This window comes from Sciurus carolinensis, chromosome 3, assembly GCF_902686445.1.
Source record: "Sciurus carolinensis chromosome 3, mSciCar1.2, whole genome shotgun sequence".
NCBI classification, from domain to species: domain Eukaryota; kingdom Metazoa; phylum Chordata; class Mammalia; order Rodentia; family Sciuridae; genus Sciurus; species Sciurus carolinensis.
In genome coordinates, this window is record NC_062215.1 from 40,400,563 (window position 1) to 40,428,406 (window position 27,844).

General features: G+C 38.5%; 1 protein-coding gene and 1 pseudogene across 2 annotated transcripts; one reads left to right on the plus strand and one right to left on the minus strand.

The window, feature by feature from the left end:
• Positions 1-404: 404 nt before the first annotated feature.
• Positions 405-25,968, minus strand: Cops3 (COP9 signalosome subunit 3). 2 transcript variants are annotated; one of them, XM_047546412.1, is made up of 12 exons: positions 25,811-25,968; positions 20,581-20,710; positions 17,850-17,962; positions 17,715-17,764; positions 15,950-16,042; positions 14,937-15,116; positions 11,841-11,981; positions 10,222-10,395; positions 6,477-6,563; positions 2,277-2,390; positions 1,087-1,167; positions 405-747 (listed from the first exon to the last, which is right to left on the minus strand). In XM_047546412.1, the coding sequence occupies exons 1-12, from the start codon at positions 25,863-25,865 to the stop codon at positions 694-696; spliced, it is 1,272 nt and encodes a 423-aa protein (XP_047402368.1). In that variant the 5' UTR covers positions 25,866-25,968; the 3' UTR covers positions 405-693. The 2 variants fall into 2 exon arrangements, with proteins under 2 accessions (XP_047402368.1, XP_047402369.1); XM_047546413.1 differs by lacking the exons at positions 20,581-20,710; positions 25,811-25,968 and having other exon boundaries at positions 15,950-16,110; positions 17,850-17,913.
• On the plus strand, positions 22,200-23,360 carry LOC124980631 (dnaJ homolog subfamily A member 1-like; annotated as a pseudogene).
• Positions 25,969-27,844: the final 1,876 nt, after the last annotated feature.

The following is a 27,844-nucleotide window of genomic DNA, read 5'->3' on the forward strand; positions in this document are numbered from 1 at the left end:
ATTTATTATTATTTGGGGAGGGGTACTAAGGATTGAACCCAGGGATGCTGTACTGCTGAGCTACATCCCCAGTCATTATTTTTTATTTTGAGACAATGTCTCACAAAATTGCTTAGGATCTCACTAAGTTGCTGAAGCTGGCCACAAACTAGTGATCCTCCTACCTCAGCTTCCCAAGTTGCTGAGATTACAGACATGCCTAGCTAATTCTAACTTTAAAATTTAGATAAAACCTCATGGATTCTCCCAACATGGGAGGGGGAGGTGGGGCAGGGATGTTGATAAAAACTTTTAGATTCAAATCTTCCCAAAATTCCTAAAACCCAACTATTTCTGTGCACAATGTATGGGTTCATTAAAACTTTCTCAGAGAGGGAAAAAGTGATACAGAAGACACATCAATGTTGAATTAAAACAAAAAGGTAAATTTAATGCAATAACAATAATAATCTGAGGATAAATAAATCCACAACAGACTCTAAAGTTTGAAAATTTTTTTCTGTTTTTTTTGCAGAGAGAATGGTTTTCTGAAAGCACATAGGGCTGAAGATGTCAAAACAAAATTGGATTTCTTAATGTCCAGGTGGAACAGGCTTGGTACTCCCTGCTGCCCTCTTAACGTTCCCTGTGGCAAAGGCGACAGTCAAGGTGACGGTCAAGGTTTCTTGTTGCACTTGGGATGGGTGTTAGGTTTCAGGAGTAACTGGAGGGTTTGTTTCCTGAATCATCTTCTTGTGAGCCCATACTCTGTGAAAGGGAGAGCAAGGCAGTATGCTTATGGTTGCCTTTGTCAAGAGTTCCCCATTCCCAAACCAGCACACTAGCTGCTCATCCTGTCCCTCCCACAAGAAAGTCACCCTGGGAACAATGAAAGCAGGTAGCTCCGGAGCCTCTCCATAAGCACATTCCCAGGCTGTCACTAAAAATGCTCTGAGTGAATATTTCTCTATAAGCTTCTTGATAATGTTTTTTTAAGAACAATGAGCAACCAAATATTTAATAATCTGAAACCCGGTTCTCATGCCTGATATGGCACTATTCCTGTCTCTATCCAGCCTGCTTCTTTAATGAGAGAACCCTTGTCACCTTTTGCACAAACTGGGGATTCACTGTGATCTCCTGGTCCATGGCCTTCAGTCGCTCATCCAGCTCTATACACTTCAGCATCTGCATGACACACAAGTTTGAACATAGTTAGCAGGTGGGCCTGAGTCATTTCCTTACTCAGATGTTAGAAACACAGACTCCACCCTGGACTCTGCTTCTGACCCAGGGGAGCTATTTGCTGACCTTCCCACCACAGACAAAACTACCTTGTAAACGGCAACTGCGTACAGACAAAATTGTACTGGAGCCTTCAAGTGTTTTTTGAGTTAAAGTAAGCTTTGGTAAGCTAGTGGGAAAATGGAACCCACTAAACAACCAACAATCTTCAAATTTTTTTGTTTTTGTTGTTTTTTTTGGTAATGGGGATTAAACCCAGGGCTGCTAAATCACTGATCCACATCCCCAGTCTTTTTCATGTTTTATTTTGAGATATGGTCTAAGTTGCTTAGGGTCTTGCTAAATTGCTAAGGCTGGTCTCTAACTTGAAATCCACCTGCCTCAGCCTCATGAGTTGCTGGGATTATAGGTGTATGCCACCATGCCCATCTTAAAGAGTTTTAAGCAGCCTATTTTGAAATTAACTTTTCTTCTTCTTCTTTTTTTTTTTTTTGTGGTACTGGGGATTGAACCAGGGATACTCTACCACTAAACTACATCCCCAGCCCTTTTTATATTTTATTATTTTTCTGCAGCACTGGGGATAAAACTCAGAACTCTGCACATGGTAAGCAAGTGCTCTACTGATGAGCTACATCCTCAGGCTTCCTTTTTATTTTTGAGTCAAGGTCTTGTTAAGTTGCCCAGTCTGGTGTCAAATTTGCAATCCTCCTGCCTCAGCCTCCCAAATTCTTGGGATTACAGGTGTGTGCCACCATGCCCAGTTTGAAATGAACTTTTTTTAAAATTAATTTTTTAAAATTGTAGATGAACACAATACCTTTATTTTATTTATTTATTTTTATGCAGTGCCGGGATCAAACCCAGTGCCTCACACATGCTAGGCAAGTGCTCTACCGCTGAGCTACCCAGCTTGAAATGAACTTTCTAGGAAGTAAGTGTTTAGGCTGGGAACTATCTATACTTAAAACTAAAACTACACTGAATATGGGAGCATCATTTCTAATACAGCAGCTCAACCTCAAACCCCCCCAACCTGGTATTATATTTACCTCTTGATCGATGTTATGAAGCATGGCTGGGTTATTATATTTTTCAGGATTATCATGGAAACTGACCATACCATCCTTCTGATTAATACTTGCAAAAATTTCACCATCTTCTATCTGCAGAAAAAGAAATCAGGAAGTAGTTTACACCTCAGCACTACGTGACTATATAGTCATTAAATATAACCACAGCACAGAAAGGAATAAACAAACTTCATTTCTTACTTTTTGAGATGCTAAGTTGCCCAGGCTGGCCTTGCTGAACCCGCAATCCTGCTTCAGCTTCCCAAGTAACTGGGATTACAGGTATGTGCCAGTACATCTGGCTGTATATCTATTTTAAGTACCATCTGTTTAATAAGTAAGTGTTAACTGAATCCCTACTATATGCTAGGTACTATTACAGATATTAGGGGATGAAAAACTAACATATACATATACAAAATTCCACCTTTGCACTTTTAAAGAATTGAGGTGAAATCCACATAATTAATCATTTTTAAATGAACAATTCAGTGGCATTTAGTACATTCAAAATGTCATATGCGGGGCTGGGACTGTGGCTCAGTGGTAGAGCCCTTGCCTGGCATGTGTGAGGCACTGGGTTCGATTCTCAGCACTACATATAAATAAATAAATTAAAATAAAGGTCCCTTGACAACTAAAAATGTATTTAAAAAAAAAATGTCATGTGCAACTACTATATCTAGTCCCAAAACATTTACATCATCCTGGAAGGAAATCCTATACTCACTAGCAGTCCCTCCCATTCCCTTCTCTCCTCCAATGTTTGACAGTCACTAATCTTCTTTCTGTCTGTGAATTTGTCTGTCCTGGACATTTTCTATATAATTGGAATTATACACTCTGTGATCTTTTTTGTTTTGGCTTCACTTAGCATAATGCTGTCAAAGTGCCCTTGCAATAAACCAGGTGCAGTGGTGCACGCCTGCAATCCCAGTGACTGGGGAGGCTGAGGCAGGAGGATTGCATGTGGGGATGGGCCTCACACATGCCAGACAAGTGCTCTATCACTGAGATACAGTCCTAGTCCTGCCCTTGCATTTTTTTAAAGGTATACTGCTTTAATTTAATTTATTTTTATGTGGCACTAAGGATCGAACCCAATGCCTCACACATGCTAGGCAAGCACTCTATACTGAGCTACAACCCCAGACCCCTGCCCTTGTGTTCTAAAACACCCATTTCATTAAGATATAATTTATATTACTGCTGCATTTTACTTCTTTTTAAGAAAAGGCCTCATCATGTTGCCTAGGTTGGCCTTGAACTTGTGATTCCCCCATCTCATCTTCCCAAAATAGCTGGGATTACAGGTGTGCATCACCACACCTGGCTCACAGCTGTATTTTAAAAAGTGAAGCTCTAACATATTTTGTTTCACCCCCTGGAAATTGTTTTCTGATTCTTCAGGAAAACTTTTCTACCACTGCTGAGTTCAAGATAGTTTCAAGGTCTATGCTCTTTATTTGCACCAGTGACTGGGAATTTATTTGATTGATCCTCAGAGCCACATCCTGACCATGAAGTTAAAAAGTGAGAAGAAAACAGAAGTTCCAAATAGGTATTTTTATTCCTAACAAATTGCTCCAGTGTCATAATGATTAGTTCATTTGTTAGAGGTGGAACTGAGCTGTCTACTACTCCTCTTCTAGAACTGGAAGAGACAGAGGCTATTTAATGAAACAGGAATATTAAATGTAGAGTATTCTGACTGTGACCATGCTGCCACTTTAAAGGGTGGATGGAAAATATCCAGTATTCATAATAACCAGAATGGGAAACTACCCAAATATCCAACTAATTCGTATGGAAAGATATACTTCAAAAGTGGAATGCTATAGCCTGAAAACATAACAACTACAACTACATGCATCATACATCAGTGCTAAGCAACAAAACAAAACAAAACATGGGAAGCCAGACCCTGCAAAAACATACTGTGTTTCCTTTTACAAGAGCTCAAACAAACACAACTAAATAGGGTATCAGAAATCAGGACAATAAACCAGGTGCAGTGGTGCACACCTGTAATCCCAGTGACTGGTGAGGCTGAGGCAGGAGGATTGCAAGTTTAAAGCCAGTCTCGGCAACTTAGTGAGGCTCTAAGCAACTTAGTGAGACCCCCATCTCTAAATAAATAACAAAAAAGGGCTGGGGATGTGGCTCAGTGGTTAAGCACTCCTAGGTTCCATCTATGATATAAAAACATAAAACCTCAGGACAACAATGACCTTTCTAGTGAGGGACAGGGCTGGATGCAGGCGTGAGGACTGTTTCTAGGGTGTTGGTCACATTCTGTTCCTTCACCTTGTATTATTTGGCAAAGATGTCACATTGTGAAAATGTGTTTGGCTATATATTTACTTAAGGGTATTTTTATCTATGTATGTTTTATTCCAATGAAATATTTACTTTAAAAAAACCCCTGCCCTCACAGACCTGACACCCCAGGGTACAATTTCCCAAGCCTGGTAGTACTAACATTTTGGGCCAGGTAACTCTGTGGAGTTGTCCTTGCAGTACAGGATGTTTAGCACCATCCCTGGCCTCCACCCACCAAGATACCAATAATATACTCAGTTCAACCAAAAATATCTCCAGGACTGGAGACACAGCTCAGTTGTAGAGCACTTGCCTAGCATGCACAAGGCCCTAGGGTTTGATCTCCAGCACTACGTGGCCAAATTTCTCCAGCAGATAAAATCACCCTTGGCAGAGAAGCATTGCTGCAGAGTCTGTCAGGTTGGTCCTACAGTGTTCAAACCGAGCCCCTCCTCTGCCCTCAAAGTGTTTTACTAGCTTATGCTTCTTGTCTAGTATCATAACCATGCATGTATTTCTACCACCAAAGAGAGGTTCTTGGGGAAAGAGGCTGTAGCTCACTCAGCCTGTGCAACCCTAGGGGTCAGTGGTAGCTCTGAGCAGATACTCCAAGACTGGCTGTCAGACAGACTTGCTTTGTTTGGGGCATATGCACTTTTTGAGTGGTTACGTTGAAGGAAAACGAAAACAAAAACAAAAACTATAACTCTAAAACATTTGTAAATTCAACTGAAATAAAAAGCTCCATTACTACAAGGAAAATTAGTTTTATTACTTTTAATCCTGAAATCATAGAGATTATAGAAAGATTTGCCTGTTTTGGCCTGTGGACCCAGGTTTGTATTTAGTGAACTGAAATCAGACCAGAGCCATGTATATATATATATAACTGGTAGGTTACTGTATTATCAACTTGGTATGTTAACACAGACATTCATCCCTACCAGGAAATGGTTATATGGTTGAGGTGGGAGAAAGTGGGGAAATGCAAGTAGGAAGTGCTAAGGAGAGGGTGTCAGTGTGGGCAAAATTTTATTTCTTAAACTGGGTGCTAAACACATGAGTGTCTGTCCTAGCATCTTTATGTCAGCACTACTCAAAGTACAGTCACAGACTGGTACTGGCCCATGATGAGATAAGGGACTTGAATTAGGATGTAACTCAACAATGTCACTATGCACAGCTTAATTCAGTCAACTTTTTTTTGACAACTTTCTTGATGCTACAGGGGTGTCTTGACATACACAGTGGTACAAACTTGAGATATCATCATGGACCACCAGAAAGTAGCACTACTTTTTGCTTCTTTGAATATTTGAAATATTTCATGGGTATTTTAAAGGAGGCTTACATGTGATAATGAAAATATGTAAATATGACAATCAAGGAACACAAATTCATTTTGTCAGTGCTAGTGGGAGGTGATAGAACTCCTTAGCAACTAGGTGGGGCCTAGTTTGAGGTTCTTGGGGTTGTGTCCTTGAAAAGAACTGAGGGATCCTGGTCTTTCTCTTTGGTTCAAAATGTGACTGTTCTTACATGAACTCATGTCACAATATGTCACTCTCACTAAAGGCCAAACCAATGGGACTCTCTAATCTTGGATCTGAACCCTCAACTTATAAAGTTAATTGCCTCAGGTATTTCTTTATAGAAATGCAAAGTTAATTAATACAACTATCACTGGAAAATCCTAAGAACTGTTAGGAAATGGAACAAAGACCAAAGTGTCCATAGTGGTTGACTTTGGGTATTTCCCCCTTTCTCCTTTTTTATCTTTTCCATAATGAACACCTGTTACTTTTATAAGGATGAAAATTCCCTAATTAACTTTTTTTAAAAAATAAAAACACTTACCATGTGTAGAACATATTTTTCTGCCTCCTGAGGTCCAGATAACTGCACACGACTTGCCATATCTTGTAATGACAGAGTTAAAAATGTCTGAAAATCAGAAGTAGAATCAATCCCCCAGGTAGAAACAATGGAAGAAAGACATTTTATTAAATGTATACACAGTTCTTTCCATTGTTGTACAAAGGGACAATTTCCTATAGATACATACATGGCACTTTTACAAAACAGTAAGAAAAAGGTCAAACACTCAAAAGTCATATAAGAGCAAGGACTGTGCAAATATGAAAAGGAAATTAAAGGGTTGTGTGGAAAAATGTTCAACCTTACTTACCAGTAGAAAAACTTAAAAGAAAACTATACCAAAATTCCATTTTCACCTCAGAGTTTGCCAAAGCTCTGAAGTCTGAAAACAACAGCATCTGAAAACACTGCACTGGTATAGGTATGAGGAACCAGGCCCTCCCATGTAAGCTGGCAGGAATGTAAACAGGTATAATTTGATGAAAGATGAGTCAGCAGCACCCCCAGGTAATTAGTGCACAGATCCTCTCACCTAGTAATTTCACTTTTAGAAATGTATCCTATGCATACTTTCCTATATGCATGAAATGACGTGGGCAACACACATATATGTGCACTGTAACTGTGTTTTGTAAAATACAGGAAACCACCTCAGTGTCCACAAAGAATGGGTTAAATAAAGCACAGCACAGCCATACAAATGCACTACTATGCAGTTGTAAAAAAAGAAAAGTGAAGAAGACACCTTTTATGAACTGCAAAGGAATCCAAGATATGCATATTATTAAACAGAAAAAAGGAAGATGTTCAACACTGAATATGGCATGCTAACATCTGTGTAAATAAAGGCAAAGACTGCATATGTGTGTACATGTGTTTTCATGTATACACATAGACTATCTCCAGAAAGATGTCCAAGGGACTCACTGGTAAAACTGGGATACTTCTGGGGAAAGAATAAGGTTGCTGGAGTATAGAAATAAAATGGCGATCTTTATATCTTCTGAATTTTGTATAACAAATGTATTACTTATAAAATTAAATTTAAAAGGTCACATTCAACTTCCAAAATTCAAAGCCAAAAATATTAAACAAACAGAAGAGTCAAGCAAATAGAAAAGACTACACATTTGTGAAAATCGAAGGACACACTGTTAACTGCTGCTCTGCTTGGGACCTGATGAAAATGCCTCCTTTCAGGAACAAATTAAAAGAGCTCTTTTTTTTTAATGGCAGCTGGTAAAATTTATAACAATGGCATTTTCAGAGCTGGGCATGTTAAAACCCTGATCACGAATTTTTACTTTTACCAGGGCCTCACACATACTAGGCAAGTGCTCTATCACTGAGCCACACATCCCAGATGAAAATTCTTAATAAGCCAATGATCAAAAATATCTACATATATTTTAGTTTGAAAAACAGCAAACAAGAAAGTGAAACTATTGCTAATTTTAAGAAATATTGACTAGCTTAAAACAAACAAGAACTCGAAAAGTGAATATTTCTAAAATATGTAAAATCATTATTTTTTCCTATTTCAAAATAAATAGCCAATCAACCGGGACTGGCTAAATAAATTATGATCCACTTATGTAAGGAACTACTATGTAGAGACTACGGTGATATAGGCTTAGGTTACCATGGAAAACAGTTCAGGACATATTGAACAAAAAGAACAGGGTAGAAAATAGCACAAAGTATGATCCCAATTACACATAATTGAGAGTGTCTACACATATACAGTGACAGAGAAGAAATAGGAATTCAGAAAAATGTCCACAGAAACATTAACTTGGAGTAATATCTTAGCATCAGAGGTGGCAGATTAAACATTCATTTGATAACCCTTTTGTCCCTAGTTGCCCTTCAGCCAGCAATGCCATGAGACACATCTTCTGTCACCAACAGTGACACACAAACTACCTGCTGAGACTCCTTAAAAAGCTTCTGACTTTCTTATTTTCTAGTAAGAAAGACACTAAATTAGGCTAGAAAATCCCATTCTATTATTCTGCCATGGGACCTAATGCCAAAAGTGTAGCAGTCACCATCAAAGATTTATCCCTTGCATTAGACATGTCCTTTAATGACACCATCTCTGCTTACCATATTTTGTTGTGGCCATCCCCTACATCCCCTTGGCAGTGCTCACAAGTCCAGCATGCCACAATCCACTAAGAATCTGCACACCAAAGACTAAGTAAGGACACAGTGGAATTCATGAGCCATTGCCCCAGTCCTGGACTCTCTTGAGATCATTTCTTTTTGTTTTGTTAAAGTCTTGTTATGGATTTGCCTATCAAGAACAGAAAATTACATTCTACTATACTGACTTCTCAAAGTATAAGCTACCAACTATTCCAAAATGATGAACATTCTATTTCACAAGATAGCTAACTGATGATTTCTGCAGCAATGCCTGAATATTTGATTTCTTAAGACAGTCTTTTTAAGCCTGTGTGGACTGGGATGGTTAACAGGTTACATTTGTTTTTTATCTTTCTTGAGTTGTTTTATCTTTCACATTTATTTGCCTTTCACAAATTAACTTTTGACAAATTCTCTGCTGATTTCCAAAGATATGGTTTCTCTACAATATTCAGAAGAAATTTCTCCTCTTATTCAGTGATCACCTACCCAACTCCTTCCTCTTCCCAACAGGAGGCTTTGTCCTTGCATGGCCTGCCCACCTCCATCACTACCCCTGTGCCACTCTGCTTCACTAGCCTTTTGGAACAAGTTACCTTCCTTAGGTCTTCACACAGGCAAATCCATTATCCTTTCCCACTGCTAGGCAGTCTGGCAACAAATAACTCCTAATTTTGCTCCTGTGCTTCTTCCCCACCACTACCACTGCTAACACAAAAGGGGAAGTGCACAGGAACAGGGTCACTATGCTGTCACCAGCTGTGAATTGCTGCAGCTCTGAACAGACTCTTAACCAGAAAATAAAAGCAACATACTATTTGTTTAAGCTAATCTTAGTGGGACTCTTTATTTGCTGCATATGCCTTTTTAACACAGAGGATTTTATTTTATATTTTATGCCTTTATGTATTGCTTGAACCCTTAATAATAAGCACATTTTTTCTTTTCTTTCTTTTGAGACAGGATCTCACTGTGTTGTCCAGGTTGGCTTGGGCTCCAGTGATCCTCCCAACTAGCAGGGATTATAGGCATACACCTCTGTGCACAGTGCATAATTTTTATTATTATGAACCATATGGTTATTTTAATCTCAAAAATAAAAACCATATAATTTCCTTACATTCTAGAATTCAACTACACACACAGCTCATTCAACTCTGAACTAAATGGTAATGTCAGAGTTGCACTGTGTAAACATAAAAGTTCAAGCACAGATCAGACTGGCCTGAGAGGTTCCAAGGCTAGCTAGCCATCACTAGCACCCCAGGTCTGCCAATCTGGAACTGGTGACCCCGCCAAAGCTACTTTCTCTGCCTCCCAATGTAGCCGTATCTCCTACCTTTCTTCCTCTTCACCTGCTCCTCTTCTCAAATACCCTGCTCTAGCCCTGAAAAGACCAAAAGGTATCAATCAAACTCTAAGAACCCAGTCGCAACAGAGATCTCTTTTAGTGTAGATATCCTGTCATACTTTATCCCTGTATCTGCTTCCTCAGTACTGAAAAGAAAAAGAGAAAAGAAACTAAGCCCAGGGGGAGTCAGGAGATGGCATCCAGGAGTGGTGCTCGCCTCACCTTTGTTAGCCTCTGAATGTTCTTCTTATAGAGAGAAGATAAGCATTGCTTCACCAGTCCCATGTTGTTATCGCGGGTGAAAGTTTCACTGTGCTTGTTCACCAGGTTTCGGAGTTCTGAAGGGTTATTGGTTGAATAAACTTGTGCTAACTCATGGTATGCATTACTAAGAGGCTAAAGGTTTGAAGGTAGGGGGAAAAAAATCAGATTTAAGCTTTAGAGAACTTAAAATTTTAAAGGAGGCAAAAACCAAACTAACCAACCTTTGGCACCATGTTTCAAGCAAGTATACTCCATTTTGTTTCTAACAAACTATAATTTATCCAAAGCAAATGCCAGTTTTTTAAGCCTGAGGATAGAAATTCACTGTGGAGTAATTTATTATTAATAACACTTTATACCACAGAGCAAGTAACTGCAAAGCAGGAGAAAGCCCACTGAATTTAGTGAAGACCCATGGCTTTTTTTCTTCAGTTTTTTCTATTGTTAAGTTATACTGGGAAGAAAGAAGGCAAAAATGCCATCATTCCCAACTCTCCCTGCCACCCACGTCACCATGTACAACAGGAAAATCAGCTACTCCTATTAAGAAGCTGGAGCAGAAGTCCAGAGATTGTGGAATGGTCCTGAGGAATACTATCAACAGGAAGAGAACTGAATTCAAAACCCACCTCTGTGATTCTCAAATCTGTGTTTTTTCACCATTTATGATATGATCATCAACAAATTACTAATTCTTGTGAGTGATGCCCTTGAGCCATGAAGATATCATTTTATAAGGGTATTCCTTCTAAAACAGGCCTGCTCAAGGGTCATCAGAAGGACCCATAAGAGTTTTCCATGGCTGTTCTAAACCTATCCTATCACTCTTCTGTGGAGTCCAGGGAGCATCTTTACCCACCCTCTTCTACTCTCTTGCCTATGTCCAGGCGTATAAAGCCTTGAGAACCTCAACAGGGCTCTTAGACAAAAGATACTTTGCTGGATTTCTTCAATAAGCCAGCAAGAAAATCTCAGCAGGAAGATTTTCAGATTGACAACCTTAAAATTTTGAGTTTTATACAAGAACTATAATCTCATAATCCTTTAATCCTTTGGAGCTTCTTGATTTAAAACAACAACAACATGTATTTAAACAAAAACCAATGGTTTGTTTTTTAAACACTGTCCCAAAGTGGATTATCACAGAGAACCAGAACAGGAGTGTAGTGGGCAGAGCTTATGATCTTCATCCAGGGGCTTTGATAGATACACCAACACTTCTGCAGGTTGAAGTTCAATTGAATCAGTACTGCTTCTTTAGTATTTTGGCAAAAATATAATAAAGAAATGTAACAAGCAAAATAATACAGCCATAAGTAGCCAGAGTGAATCAGGTTTGTGAACAGATTTCTGAGAAACATTCTAAGCTAACCAGGCAAGCACAATGTTGAAATAGAGTTAGAGATTCTGACTGAATTGAGCTCCTGGGCTCCCATGGACACTTAATAAATACCTGCTAATTTGAAGCTGCTACGAGAGCTAGATCACTATGAAATAATATTACAAAACTGCATCAATACAACTTCTTTACATTATAAACATGTCACATAAGAAAATGTTTCATTATAAACACTCACCTTAATGAATCTACCCACAATCTGAGATGTGTATTTTGGTAGCTGTTGTACTTTGCCAAGTAATATCAAAGACACTAGAATATATTTTTTATATGATTCCAACATGATATGACTGACTGCCATGGCAGGAGTAGTTATAGCCTAAGCAAAAGAAAAATGTGTAGTGAAGAGAGAGCACATCATAGTGGTAAATAGCACCTGACCACATTTATCACTTTACTATTAAAACAAGACTTATATTAAATGTCCTATTAATACTGTTTTTTGGTACTGGAGATTAAACCCAGGGGCGCTTAACCACTGAGTCACATCCCCAGCCCTTTTTTATATTTTTTAAATTTAGAAACAGGGCCTCACTGAGATGCTTAGGACTTCACTAAGTTGCTGAGGCTGGCTTTGTACTCCCAATTCTCCTGCCTCAGCCTCCAAGCCACTGGGATTACAGGTGTGCACAACACCAGGCCTATTGTTACTTTTTATAATAGTTTGAGATATAATTCACATAGTGTAAATTTTACCCCTGTAAAGCATACAATTCAGTGATTTCCAGCATATTCATTATGTTGTAAAATTATTCCGACTACCTAAATTCAGAATACTTTTTAAAAATTTTTTAATTTTTAATTTTTATTAAATTTTTAAAAATTTTTACAGACTGCATTTTGATTCATTGTACACAAATGGGGTACAACTTTTCATTTCTACGGTTGTACACAATGTAGTCATACCATTCATGTAATCATATATATACCCATAGGGTAATACTGTTTCATTCTACTATCTTTCCATCCCCCACCCACTCCCACCCCATTTTCCTCTACACCATCCCATCCAAAGTTCCTTCATTCTTCTCTTACCCCGCATCACCCTCTCCCCTGTTATATATCATCATCCACTTATCAGAGAAAACACTCAGCCTTTGGTTTTTTGGGCTTGGTCTATTTCACGTAACATATTTTCCAACTTCATCCATTTACCAGAATACTTTCATCCCTTCAAAATGAAACCCCATACTCATTAGCAGTCATTTCCCATTCTCTCCTCCCCACAAGCCCAGGCAAACGCTACTCTTCTTTCTGTCTCTACGGATCTGCCTATTCTGGACACTCATATAAATGGCATAATATGATATGTGGTCTATTGTGCCTGGCTTAATAATGTTTTCACATTTCTAAGTTCATTCATGTTATAGCACTTATATAGTACATGTACGTACTTCATTGCTTTGGTAAGTACTTCATACCATAGTTGAATAACATTCTACTTTGTAGCTATACTACACTCTGACCATTCCTCAGTTGATGAGCTTTTGGGTGGTTTCCAGTGTTTTGGCTATAATGAACAATGCTCCTATGACTATCAATGGACATGTTTTGTGTGGACATGTCTTCATTTCTCTTGGGTATATTCTTAGGAGTGAAATTGCTGGGTCCCATGATTAACTATGTTTAACATGTTGAATTTCTGTGGTGCTGGAGATGGAATCCAGGGCCTCGCACATGCTAGGCAAACACTCCATCACTGAGCCACATCCCACACCCCCCAGTGTCTGAGTTTTACCTGTTACCCAAAATAACTGCACTACTCTGCAATCGTATCAGCAGTTATGAGGGTTCAGAATTATCTACATCCTGTCAACACTTGTTATTAGCTGTCTTTTTAAATATCAGTCATCCTAGTAGTATGAACTAGTATCAAAACTAGTTTGAATCTGCATTTCCTTAATGACCAACGATGGTGAGCATCTTTTCATTAGCTTAATGCCCATTTGTATCTTCTTTAGAGTAATGTCTATTCAAATCCATTGACCAACCAGTGCAGTGGCACACACCTGTAATCCTAGCAACTTTGAGAGGCTGAGGAAAAAGGATCTCAAGTTTGAGGTCAGCCTCAGCAATTTAATGAGGTCTTAAGCAACTTAGAGAGATCATGTCTCAAATAAAAAATAAAAAGGGCTGGGGATGTAGCTCAGTGGTAGCATGCCTCTGCCCCTGAGTTTAAGCCCCAATACCAAATGCCCCCCCCCCCCCGCAAAAAAAAAAACAAAAAAACAACAAAAAAAATTTGTTCTTTTAAATTTTAGACTTTTTATTGTTGAGTTGCGATAGGTCTGGATATAAAACCCTTATCAGAAATGTGATTTGCAAAGATTTTGTCCCATTCTGTGGCTCCCTTTCCATTTCAGTTGGTTTTATGAAGGCTAAGAAGCTTGACAACTATCATAACCAAATCAGCCCAAATCTTCCAATTCAGAACTGGCACCACTAAGCCCATAAGGTCCTCTCAAGTTTGTTCCACAGAAACACTCATTTAAATGCATGAGGACACGTACAACAATTCCCACTATAATACTGTTCTAGATGTGAGATAATAGACTCCACTTAGATTTACACTGGTTGGGACAAGTAAGCAGGTCAGTCAAATGAACTGTATGAGGAGAGGAAGCCAACTCTACTTTTTGCTTTGTATGAAGCTGTATGATGTGATTTTTTTCAAAAATACATCCTTCTTTTGGAACTTTTAAAGATACAAACTAAATTTTGAGCTCTTTGAAGGCTTAATCTAATTTATCTTAGAACACTGGTATTAATCAATGTTGCGTATCTTTATCAGACCTTGAGTAAACCTTCAAAATATTCTACCAAACTTTGTAACGTCTCAGTGGCACAGACCAGTGGCCATTACACAGACACAGAGAAGGGTGGGAAGGACGTTTCACTGTGTACTCCTCCTTAATGCTCTTTGGATTGTGAACCATGATCAACAACAAAATACCATACATAGTTTTAGAACAAGAAAGCATTTCAATCTGTTTCCTGTAGGCAAAGGAAGCTTTAAAGGTAAGATATACTGTAACTTGCCCCAAAGCTGACAGGGGCAAGTGATAAAGTGATAAAGCCTAGATTAGTGCTCCTTTTACACTGCTCTTCATCTTATGCTTGAGCAAGTCACCACTGTTTACATGCCCAGAGGAAGAGTCTTTGGAATGACCTTCCCCTGAAACTCTTGAGGCCCAGTCACCAACCCACTCCAAAGGGTGTACTTCTTTAATCACACAACTTCAAAACCACCTTAGGGACAAGTAGAGATGATTACCTGTTCATAAAAGTACAGTGCTCTCTCAAAGTTCTTCAGTCCAGTATAGATCATCCCTCCATAATAATAGTAACATAAAAAGTGTTTTGCATCATAAGCTCCATTCTCTTTACAGATATCCATCATGTCCACATCAAGATATGGAAGGGCAGGTTTAAAGCATTTTGCCAGCAAACAAAGCTGTGAACAAATTTATATTAAATCATTTTAGTTTTACTTTGATAAGCTATAGGAGGAAATTCACAGATTTCATAAATTTCAAAAAAAGTTATGTATCACATTATTCCATTTTCTTAACCATTCAGAATGAAATAATGTTTCCTCATATTAAAAAAAAATAAGCAGTTATAAAGTAGGGTATGCCATAGATAAAATGATAATAGAGAACTCCACAAATGCAGCTCAGTTATCATTTAACCCACCTACCAGGAAAAGTACAGGATATCATGCAGGTCAAGAAAGCAAGCACATAGGTTCTACATCTAGACAATGGTGGCATGGTATATAGACATCTGTACACTCATCGAGCTGTTGTACAAATTTTTTTTTTTTTTTTTTTTTTGGCAGTACTGAGAATTGACTGAAGAGCATGTTAAGTGAGTGCTGCCATGGATCCACATCTCTGCCCTTTTAATTCTTTTACTTTGAGTCAAGGTCTCACACTAAGATGTCTAGACTGGCCTCAAACTTGGAATCCTGCATCAGTCTTCCAAGTACTTGGGATTATCACCATTCCTGGCTTTGTACACTTCTTAAAATTTGTGCTTTACTATATACTATATCTCACAAAAAAATTCTTTTACAGATATAATTTATATTGTATATATCTTTTTTAATTTAAATGTTACAACTACTGATTACCCTATCTGATCCACAAACTTGCTAAGCTCCATGCTACATTTCAACTTCTGCAACGGGACACAATCTCCATCAAATTAACTTCATTTATCTACTCCAATGTAGATAAAGCTCATGCACTGACCTGGTGTGAGTCACTCTTTCTGGCTGCTTACCTGGCAAAGATCAGCGTGTATTGAGGTCAGCTGGTTTGTATTCATCTGCATCTTGTCTATGGCTTGCTTAAGGATGCCAATTCCTCGCAGGGGCTGTCAGAAATGACATCTCTTTCAGATAAGTTCTCAAAGATGGCAGCACAATGGATCTTATGTTGTCACTTACAAATAAAAAATAACACTAATTGATAGGTTCCTTTAAATAGCAATATGAGGTTTCCATTCTGTCAGGAAATTCTCCCTATTCAGTCAGAAAACATTTGCTGAAGCTATTTCTTGGAATACTTCAACAATTCAGTACCAGTTTAAGTCAGAAACTTCTTTTCTCCCAGTAAGTATCAATAATCAAAAACAAAATACTTTCTCAATAGTTGATTATATTTACATCTAAACAAAAATTTCCAAATCATTTATTTTTTCTATATTTTTAAAATTTGTTTTAATTAGTTATATATGACCTAGAATGCATTTTTCCAAATCATTTATAACAGATGAGCACCTAAGCTTCGAAATATGTTTGTCGGTAAGGCTGCTCACATTTTTCCATAGGGTAGTAAATATTGAAACTAATACCACAAGTTAACAAATGAACTGTTTCCTGCCCTGAATATATAAAGAAGACTGAGTTTTAAGTGAGGTGCAATCAGTTTCTGCACAGATGCTACTACAAAATATCTAAATAATTTATATGGCTTTTTCAATAAAGCCTTGGTGACTTTTTAAAATCATCTCTTTCAAACAGTTATTTGGTACTCCTACCAAACTGTTTTTTTCTTTATTCAACTTCCTCTAAGCCATTAATCTTAAAAGTTCACTTTCAAATAAAAAAGAAACACCTACATTCTAACATGTCAATATCATAAAAGGTAAAGATTGAAGAACTATTCCAGGCAAAAGGAGACTAAAGAGATAAAGAACAAAACAACCCATGATTTAAGGTCTTTTGCTATAAAGGTCATTGGTTGAACAGTTGACCACATCTGAACAGGGTCTGTGGATTTGTGAGAACATTATAAATATCCATTTCTAGGTGTTGATCATTTTATCATTGTCTATAAGAGAATATCCTAATTTTTAGGAAGCACCACTAAAGTATTTATGAGTAACAACATATCATTTATTTCCCAATGGTTCAGAAAAAGAAAAATAGAGGGGAAAAAAAAAAAAAAGCAAGTATAGTAAAATATTAACATTTGGAGGAACTGGATGAAAGGTACATGAAAATTCTTCTTTTTTTTTTTTTGCGGTGCTGGGGATCGAACCCAGGGCCTTGTGCTTGTGAGGCAAGCACTCTACCAACTGAGTTATCTCCCCAGCCTGAAAATTCTTTGTGTATTATTCTTAATAGCTTTCTGTAAGGCAAAAATTGCAATTTAAAGTTAAAAGAAAAAAAAATGTAACAAGCACAAAAAATAGCATATTTCAGCATAAAGGAAATAGATTGGTATTTTGTGGTTCTGGGGCATGAATCATGAACCTGACACATGCTAGACAGGCACTCTGCCACAGAACCACACCACCAGTCCAGATTGGTAGCTGAGAAAACAATGACCAGTTGCCTCCTTTGAGGAATAACCTCTGGGTCATTCTCCTCACAGAGTGACTAGTTGTCCTAACAGCAAAAATTTGGGGAGCTCTCAAGTAACCACTTATTCCTAAGTGTTAGGAGGCTGAGTACTAATCTGAAATATTAATAAACTAGTTAAATGTGAAAGTCAAATACACATTATAACATAACTATAAATACTTGAATTACATTTCTTACCTGTTTTCTTTCCACAAGTGCATTTGTTAGCTGATGGCAAAGCCCAGCAACTAAAACAACAATAAAATATTGAAAATATAAATACCTAAAAAGGCAAAACACACTCAACAGAAGATTAAATATTATTTAACTTACAAGTGTCTGTTGCATATCGAATGTGCTCCCCATTACAAGTACTGATGAAAAGCTGAACCTGTGAGAATAATGTTTCAAAGTCAGGAACACTGGGCATAGAAAACTTCACAAACCTAGAATAAAGAGAAAAGAAACTAATTACCATGATATTTCATAGAGTAAGTGTAGAAACAACTTATGCCTGAAGTCCATCCTACCTCCAATATTCTGTGAAATTAAATATGGAACAGTATTTTTAAAAATTAAGAACCAGAGTCCACAAGATTCTCCTGGCTGGGTTATTCTGCATAATCAGGATATAAAGAAGAGGGGTTGGGATTGTAGCTCAGTGGTAGAGTGCTTACCTAGCACGTGTGAGGCACTAGGTTCAATTCTCAGCACTGAATAGAAATAAATAAATTAAATAAAGGTCCATCAACAACCACACCAAAAAAAAAAAAAAAAAGATATAGAAAAGATTCTATTGGTACAAACTGGGGTTAAGAAAAATATGCTTAAAAAAGGTACAACTTTCAAAATGAAAAACTCCATTAATAAGGCTTAATATCAGGTTGTCTAGTACTTGTAGATGAACCAAATATAAACTTTTAACCAAAAAAGTAAAAAACCTTAAAAAAATTTTTTTTAAATTCTAACATAGTCTAGACATTTATTCATTTAAAAGTCAGTTGTTGTTTTTCCTGCTCCCCCCAACTTTTTTGGTACCAAGTATTTAACCTAGAGGCACTTAACCACTGAGTCACAACCCCAGTCCTTTTTAATTTTGTCACAAGCCTTGATCTTACAATCCTCTTGCCCCAGCCTCCTGACTCACTGGGATTACAGGCATGTGCCACTGTGCCTGGCTGCTTTCCCTACTTTGAGGAGAGCATAGTGAAAAGGGGCAAGAAATACAAGCTATGGGTTGGTGAGAACTAAGGCAGTGGCTCAGGTTAAAGATGCTATTGCCAAGAGTCAGGTGATTCTGTGGTCTATCTAGGGAAATAACTGATAAAACTAGTTGATAGGCAGGACAAGAAAGAGGGGTGGTGAGAACAGGGATGATTCAGATGGTCCATCCTGAGTAACTTGGCAGATGGTACCATCAGTTAACATGAGAAACACTCTGAGAGGGGATCACAAATAAGTTTTGGGGAGCAATCATACAAGTTCCCACCACTTAGGGCATTGATTATAAGCAAATTTCAAGCTCTCTTAAAAATCAAAATTAATTTCAATTGAAACTAATTTCAAGAAAAGTGAAATGGATATTATTACTGAATCATAATTTCTCCTATGTCTTTTAGTTTGACTACTGTCAGTATTAATTGACTTAACAATGTCACCTTATATCGAACACTATACTTAATAATGATCAAGATGTGCCAGAGGGGCTGGGGTTGTGGCTCAGTGGTAAAGTGCTTGCCTGGCATGTGTGAGGCACTGGGTTCAATTCTCAGCACCACATATAAATAAATAAATAGGTCCAATAACCAAAAAAAAAAAAAAAATACACATTTTTGAGTGTGTGTGTATATGTATGTATATAAAAGGATATCTAAAAGGATATCTAAAAAAAATTAAAAAGTGCCAGAAACTATTATATTTGGGGTTCACAATAGATAAGTAAGGCATGATTTCCATTTTATAAGTAAAAATATGAAGCTCAGGGCCCCACACTTCATAATTGGAAGAATATAGATTCAAATCTAGGATATCAGCCACAAATTCAGGGTTCTTCACATGCACCATATACAATGGTAAGACACAATTTTAAAATGCTTTCATATATATCATCTCACTTGATACATGTGTACATGTGGGTTTATGTGTATATAAAACATGCGTGCTATCTGCTCTTTTCTGTCAATAAGAAAGTAGACCAGCATTGTCCAGAATGTCTACAATAGGAGAATGTTCATTAGTAGAATGTCCATGGTAGAATGGTGGGATACCTTCAATGTCCAACACAGTAGCTACAGAATGACTGAACTGTTGCAAAAGCAACTGAAAAACTTAACCTTTCCCCTTTATTTAACTTTAATTAATTTTAATTTAATTTAAATTGCCTGTTTTTGCAGAGTACAACAAGGTTTCTGCTCTAAACTGTGCTCCTGACACCTATTTTTGTATAAGAAGTCACAATGCGATGGAGTCAGACCCTACATTAGGTCAAATTCTTCCCAGTAATTTCTACTTTTTCAACCTTTCATGTCAACCATGATATTCCAATGTAGAATACCATAATATCAAGAGAAAAAGAATTCTATCAGGACCAAAGAGTTACCAGAAACTCCAGTTGAAATAAGTTCTATTTAATTTGGTCTTTAACAACTTAAATTTGTTTAAAGATCTGTGCCAATTCATAAGAAAAAAATTGACATTTTCATTCAGTGTATTTCACCGTGTCCCATTTTATCACTCTTCCTATTTCTTTCCAAGTTATAAAATGTGGACAATTCTATATATTTCATGAATAGAAGTATTCAGATAAATGCAAACAATAGTGCTTACAATTGGGGTGGCCATTTGTTTTTTAAAATAAATTTCCATAAATGAGTCAAAAAATAATAAAATGAACAAAATATAATAAGTAATGATTAGCTGGAATACATAAAATATGATTTTAGCTTTGTGAAAGAACTCAATGTTGTCTATATGAATTACTTTCTACAAGGAAAATAAATAAATAAAATAGAGCAAGAAAGTATGGTGTTCAGTTTTAAAAGTTATAAAAGAAGATGTCCCTTACAAAACAGCAAGGACACCCAAGGAGTGTTCCTGTACATCCAGAGCCCCTAGCACAGTGTCCAGATGGGATAAGTTCTTTGCAAGGAGTTCCCCGCTCTTGTTGATCAGTTCGCAAAGCTGGGTCATTTGCCCTGCAAAACAGAAACAATACTAGCATTCAATCACAGCACCAATCAAACTAAAGGAACTCTAAGCACATACTTTGTACCTCAGAGCCCCAAGTGCCTAAAGATGATTTCTTCTGTCTTCCTCCTTTCAGAAGAGGACCCAAAAGGACCAAAAAAGTGAAACAACCTGCATATAACTTAGAACTAGTTAGAAATGACAACATGCCTCCCATTTCTCTCTAGCCTCCCTAAGTTTCTCCTTTCCTCCAGTGCTTTTTCCAGTCCCCCACCCCAAAAATGTACACATTACTGTCACCACCTCCCACATCTTTCTCTGCACCCAAAAGTTTCCTCAGTTCCATTCCTTTCTCTCTCCTCTCCCTGCCTTAATTTGGATCCTCATGATTTCTTGTCTGGATTACATCACACATCTTCTAAAGAGTATGTCTGCTTTGATCTTTTTTCCTCCAATACTCCGTACTGGTACTCTCTGATCTTTCTAAAATGCAAATTCAATCAAATGAGTCCAATGGCATTAAGAAATCCAAATATCTCAGTGTGGCTTATAGCATCCCTTCAGTAATAAGTGCCTGCCATCTCTTCAGGTTTATCTCCTGCTGCTTCACCTCACACACCTGCTCTTTGGTCACACTAACCTCAGAAATATCATCATTATATGTTCTCTCTTCTTTATGCTTCTGCACATGCTCTTCTCCATATCGCTACCTGACTCATACTCAACATTCAACTGCTTAGGTCTTCTCTGGGCCTCGCCCTCTCCCAAAGTGGATATACTAATTTGGATATATGCCCTCTCTGTGCCCTCTTTGCATCACATGGGATTGTGGTGATTAGGCAATTCAAAATAAATTCAGGTGGAGGGACTGTCTCATTTCTCCAGCTTCACAATACAGTGCCTGCTTAGTAGTCAAGCAACTGTTGAATTAGTTGCTCTCCTAACTGATCATCACTCTTTCCCCTATCCCATAATGCTAAGTTTAAACAATTAAGGTACAGAACCTAATCAGGCCTGAATTGGTATTTTAAAGTAAATCAATCAATTTTGATGGTTTTTCTGAAGACAAACACCCTGGCCACACTCTAGCTGTCTTTCTGGTGGTGGTAGTGATAGGGATAAATCCATGGGCACTAACCTCAAGATTCGTCCTTCAATTATTTCTGTACAGTAGTGGGTGATTTTTTTTTCTTTATTAAAAGAACATTTAAACAGTATAATACTTTAAATCTAAGTGATTGTAGCTAGATATTTTGGTAACTTCTGGGGCTTCTATACCATAACACTTTCAACTGAAGGTTTCTTTGAAAACAAAAATAAACATCTGTTGAGATGAAAAATTACCAGCTCACCATCATTTTATTATGGAACTCACCTGTAGATATAAAATAGCATCTTCCAGTTAAACAATCTGCCCTTTTAAAAACCTACTATGCCAGTTATATGTTCCTTCCCACTCCCCCACATCGGCCCCAGCCCACTCACTGGCTGTAGAAAATGGTGAAAGAGATCACTTACTATGATGTTTTGGGAGTCAAACCCAATGCCCCCTCAGGAAGAACTGAAAAAGGCTTATAGGAAACTGGCCTTGAAGTACCACTTTGATAAGAATCCAAATAGAGAAAAGTTTAAACAGATTTCTCAGGCTTATGAAGTTCTCTCTGATGCCAAGAAAAGGGAATTAATGACAAAGAAGGAGAACAGCCAATTAAGGAGGGTGGAGCAGGTGGTGGTTTTGACTCCCCCATGGACATCTTCGATAAGTTTTTTTGGAGCAGGAGGAAGGATACTGAGAGAAAAGAGAGGTAAAAACACTGTGCATCAGCTCTCAGTAACGTTAGATTTCTATAATGGTGCAAAAACAAAATTGGTTCTGCAAAAGAATGTGATTTGTGACAAATGTGAAGGCCAAGGTGGTAGGAAAGGAGCAACAGAGTGCTGTCTCAACTGCTGAGGTTCTAGAATGCAAATAAGAATTCATCAGATAGGTCCTGGAATGGTTCAGCAAATTTAGTCAGTGTGCATAGAGTGCCAGGGCCACGGGGAATGGATCAGTCCTAACGACAGATGTGAAAGCTGCAATGGAAGGAAGATAGTTTGAGAGAAGATTCTAGAAGTTCATATTGACAAAGGTATGAAAGATGGATAGAAGATAACATTCCATGGTGAAGTAGATCAAGAACCAGAATTGGAACCAGGAGATATTATCATTGTGTTAGATCAAAAGGACCATGCTGTTTTTACTTGAAGAGACATACAGCTGATGGAAGCATTATGTGACTTCCAGAAGCCAAAATCCACTCTTGACAATTGACCATAGTCATCACCTCTCATCCAAGTCAGACTGTCAAGCATGGAGATATAAAGTGTGTGCTAAACGAAGGTATGCCAATTTATCATAGACCAAATGAAAAGGGTCATCTAATCATTGAGTTTAAGGTAAACATTGCTGAAAATGGCTTTCTCTCTCCTGATAAACTCTCTCTGCTGGAAAAACTCCTACCTGAGAAGAAGGAAGTAGAAGAGATGGATGAAATGCATTGGGTAGAACTGGTGGACTTTGATCCAAATCAGGAAAGACGGTGCCATTATAATGGAGAAGCATATGAGGATGATAAATATCATGCCAGAGGTGGTGTTCAGTGTCAAACTTCTTAATGGGGCCAGTGAATCACACTCACTGAAAGCATTTTATACGCAATAGTGAATGACTGAAGGACTGTAACCCAATATGCTCACTACTTGCTATTTTTTTAAAAGGGTACAAATGAGGTGAATAGGTAAACTTTTTATTATTATTATTATTATTTAGTTGTAGATGGACACAACACCTCTATTTTATTTATTTATTTTTTTATGTGGTGCTGAGAATCGAATCCAGTGCCTTGCACATGCTAGGTGAGCACTCTACCACTGAGCCACCCAGCCCATGTTTTTTTTTTAATATTCAATTATAATAGTTTTAAAAGTTAAATGAAGAATAAACGCAAATATAAAAGCTCAAAAATACAAAACAAAATAACCTACTAAGCCAGGCACCGTGGCATGTGCCTGTAATCCCAGCAGCTTGGAAGGCTGAGACAGGAGGATGGTGAGTTCGAAGATAGCCTTGGCAAAAGCGAGGTGCTAAGCAACTCAGTGAGACCCTGTCTCTAAATAAAATACAAAATAGGGCTGAGGATATGGCTCAGTGGTTGAGTGCCCCTGAGTTCAATCCCTGGTACACCCCCCTCACCAAAAACGAACAATAAATAAATAAATAAATAAACCCTACTATTCAGCCAGGTGTATAATCCCAGCAGGTTGGGAGGCTGAGTGGGAGAATAGCAAGTTGAAGATGAGCCTCAGGAACATAGTGAGGCCCATCTCCAAATAAAACATAAAAACACCCACTACTCTAAATGCATTCACAGTGATCTAAAATATCCAGAAATAAGCATTTCTGTCCATTAGTTTTCCTCCAATTAAATAACCAAAGCTGAGTTGACACTTAAAATAAAAGCTCGGTCATTATGAAATTATCAGATAGTTAACTAGTGCAGGGTCACCAGGCCAGTCAAAAGTAAGTTTTAAGTATCACAGGGTGCATGTGAAATGAATCCAACACCGTGAAATCCCCTCTATCTGAGAGAACTGGAAATGACAACATTCCCTTCACTTATGGTCCATGTTAGAAAATTCTGAGTAAGAGCAACTAAACAGAAACTTAAACATTTACTACACAATGAATGGAAGGCACAGAAGCTGTTGGCAATGAAAGTTATATTTATCTCTGCCTAGCATACTCTTCCTAAAGCATTGTCTTGCAGAGAAGCTATCAAAGCTTTCAGATAAGGGACCTTCCTTGGTTCTCACAGTCCTCTTCCATTTTGTAAATGAGAAAATTGGCCGGAAGAAATTAAATGTCTCACATAAGTGACTGAGACAGGATTCCAATCTCAATCTTCTAACCACATTACATCCTGTGAGGTAGAAACTAAGTGTGTTGCAGAAATGAACGATTGGTTTCTTCATTCACAAAAATGAAGTCTGTACCCAATCTGTGAACCTAATTTCTTTTAGTAAGAACGAAAATGAGAGATCTATTATTTACTAAGCACGGTTCCAAACCAGAATATTTAAGCCTTATAACAACAGTAAAACAGACAACACTCCTCTATTTTCACAAATGGAGATAAAAAAGAGACTCGAGATTGAAGGAGATTTGTCAAAGGTCACACAGGTTCTAGCACTTTATGATAACTTATAGCTGTATTTACTACATTTATTTACTAGCACCCGATATGACAAGCATTGTTCCAAGTGCTTTCATATGGCTTCTCCATTCGTTCCCCATAATATTATGAAGCAGGGACTTATTTTTATCTTTCAAATGAAAGAAACTGAAGTACCAGGTAATTAAAGAGTTCTTCACATCTATTAACTACTATAATTCTGAATCAAGTATTCTGTATATTCAGATGATGAGATGAATGAGCCAAACAGCATGAAAAATAAGAACAAAATAATCAAGATAATTCTACACCATAGAAATGGAGTCCCATCAGCGAGAGCTCCCTTGGCAATCTGTAGGACCAAAATAGGCGCAGAGGCTCTCCAGCTTGCGCCAGCCGGAGGCTGAGGGATCCGCCAAGAAAAGCCTTCCAGCCAAGGAGCCCAGAAAGGACTTGCCGTCTGCCCGCTCCCCGCGGCCTAGTCAGGGGGCGGCCAGACGGCGACAAGACTAACAGGGCGCTGCTCCAATCACCGAAAGCAAGGGAAGCCGAAAGGGCCAATGGGCATTCGGGAAGGCACTCAGCCGGAAGTCACGCCCCCAAACTGTCAAGCGAAGCGCCCGGTGGCAGGGGCCCCGGGCCGGGGGGAGGAAAGATCCCGGCGGCCCCAGGGAGGTGAGGCTGGCGGGCGGGGACAGCTGGGCTCAAAAACTCGAAAGGGCTACTTACACTCAGCAACACTGAATACCACTCAAAGCGCCACAACCCCAAGTCCGGCCCCCGAGACGAGGCTCGGGACTAAGAGGGCAGTCCCAGCTGTCCGCGCTGGCGCCTGAGGATGCAGGCCCAACCCCGAGACCCACCCAAGCCCAGCCCCTCGGCCTAAGGACTCACCTTGAGCCGAGAGTTGTCGGACACTGTTCACGAATTGTTCCAGGGCGGACGCCATGTTTCCCCGCGGGCAGCCCGAGCACCGGAGGCAGCTCGCGCGGGAAAAGGCGGCCGCTCAGGGAGGAGGGGCCGCAGCGCTCCACCAGAGGGCCTCTAGAGCGTCCTGACGTCACTTCCGCCCGCTCAAGCATCGCGAGATCTCACCTTGAAGGGAACACAGTATTGTTTCCGTGGAAACAGTTTCTCTACTCAAGGTGTCCGGATGTTAGTTTCCCTCCGCCCTTCTTCATTTTGTGCTCTTGTGAAATCCCTCCCCACATTAAATGGGAACGGTTGAGAAAGGACGAATCCAAATTCATAATTAAGCCCATATTTTTCGATCCAGAGTTGGCTAGGAATGGCTGTGCGTTTTTTTTCCACTTGACCAGTTTCTTCAAGCACTACTTATTTGCCACATCTTCCATGAGGCTTTCAATGTGAAATTGAAAACTCAGACTCTAGAACCAAGCAGACTGGGTTCAAATCCTTTTTCTGTCACTTAGTAGCTGTGTGACTACGCAAGTTATATGCATTTTTTACCCCACCTGTTAAAAAAAAATCACACAACACCCTCGGGCACACGAAACACTTAGGATAGCACCTAGTACATAGTGAGCACTATGTTCTTTCAAGATGTGTATTGAATGAACTGATTTTCCCTTCTGGAATTGGTCTCTCCTTCCCTCGACGTCCAAAGCATTTTGTTCCTTTCACTTAGCCACTTCAACTCCGTTTCAGAATTCTTCTCCATAGTCCTTAGCATATTCATTGTTTTCAACTGGCATGGACTTCTTTAAGGTCAAACATCTCCCTTATTAATCTCAGTTCCCTATTGAAACCCAGGATAAGATTTGGTGCATAATAGGAACTGAGAAATGCACGTTTTTAAAACTTCAACCAACATATGTTTAATCAAGTACTTACATGCTCAAGTAATCACGTACTGTTGTGCTAAGGCACTAGAAATGTACTGGTGAATAAAAATGGTCTTGGTCCTTCTCTCCTGAAAAAAAGTTTCCTTGAAGGAATGGAACATGGCTCTCTAAACAGAGAAAATTGACCGGATCTGGGAACTAAGGGGAAAGCTTTCAACTGACCTCTGAAGAAAGAGGAGTTGGAGAGGATGGGAAGACTGTAAGGCAGATAGGGCCATATCATGTAAGCAGTGTTCAAGATACTGGACTTTTACCTGGGAAGAATAAAAAACTACTGGAGGATTTTATACAAGCAGGTGGAATAATCAGATTTGCATCTTTAAAATATCGGTCTGGCTTCATGTGGATAAAACTTCAAAAGAGCCAGTTAGGAAGCTATTACAGTAGTTGACATGAACTCTAATGTACCTTGAATAATTGTGCCATGAATAATAATAATTGTATAATAATAATAATAATCTCTTGAAAGTAGAGATGGAAATAAATTGATGAGTTTGAGACATGTTTAGATGAATGACTTTTACACTTGTACTTTAAGATAGAGATGATACTGAATGCTCTATGGCAGTAATTTGTCCTCAATCTTTGATGATCTCTTGCAGTGCACAAGACAGATATTTTGATGTATAGGGTTCATTTCCATGGATATACATGGGTTTTAGTGAAAGCCAAAAACATTGCAGAGAAAGTGCTACAATAATTCAAAATAACCATGACTGTTAATCATACTTTTTTTTTTCAGTGCTGGAGCTAGAACCCAGGGTCTCACACATGCTAGGCAAGCATTCTACGATTGAGTTACTTCACACCAGACCCTGTATTGTACTTCAAAGTGAGTTGCCTATTTAGATTGTGGCAACTGCTTTCAAAGCATGACTCCCACCAGCAACAGCAGCAGCACCTGGACATTTCTTGAAAATACAAATTCTTGGAGTCACTGTAGACCTCCTGTATTGAAAACTCTGAAGGTGATGCCCAGGGATCTGAGCTTAATCACCTTGCAGTGGTTCTGGTGCACACTGAAATGTGAGAGTCTCTGGATTGAGCCAGAGCAAAGAGTAAT

Excerpts from the sequence above, each read along its gene's own strand:
- Cops3 (XM_047546412.1), bottom strand. The coding sequence starts at position 25,865 with ATGGCGTCCGCCCTGGAACAATTCGTGAACAGTGTCCGACAACTCTCG. Across the intron at positions 10,396-11,840 it reads TTGTGGGTAGATTCATTAAG|CCTCTTAGTAATGCATACCA; the intron begins GTGAGTGTTTAT and ends TCAAACCTTTAG. Across the intron at positions 6,564-10,221 it reads ACATTCAGAGGCTAACAAAG|ACATTTTTAACTCTGTCATT; the intron begins GTGAGGCGAGCA and ends TCTGATTTTCAG.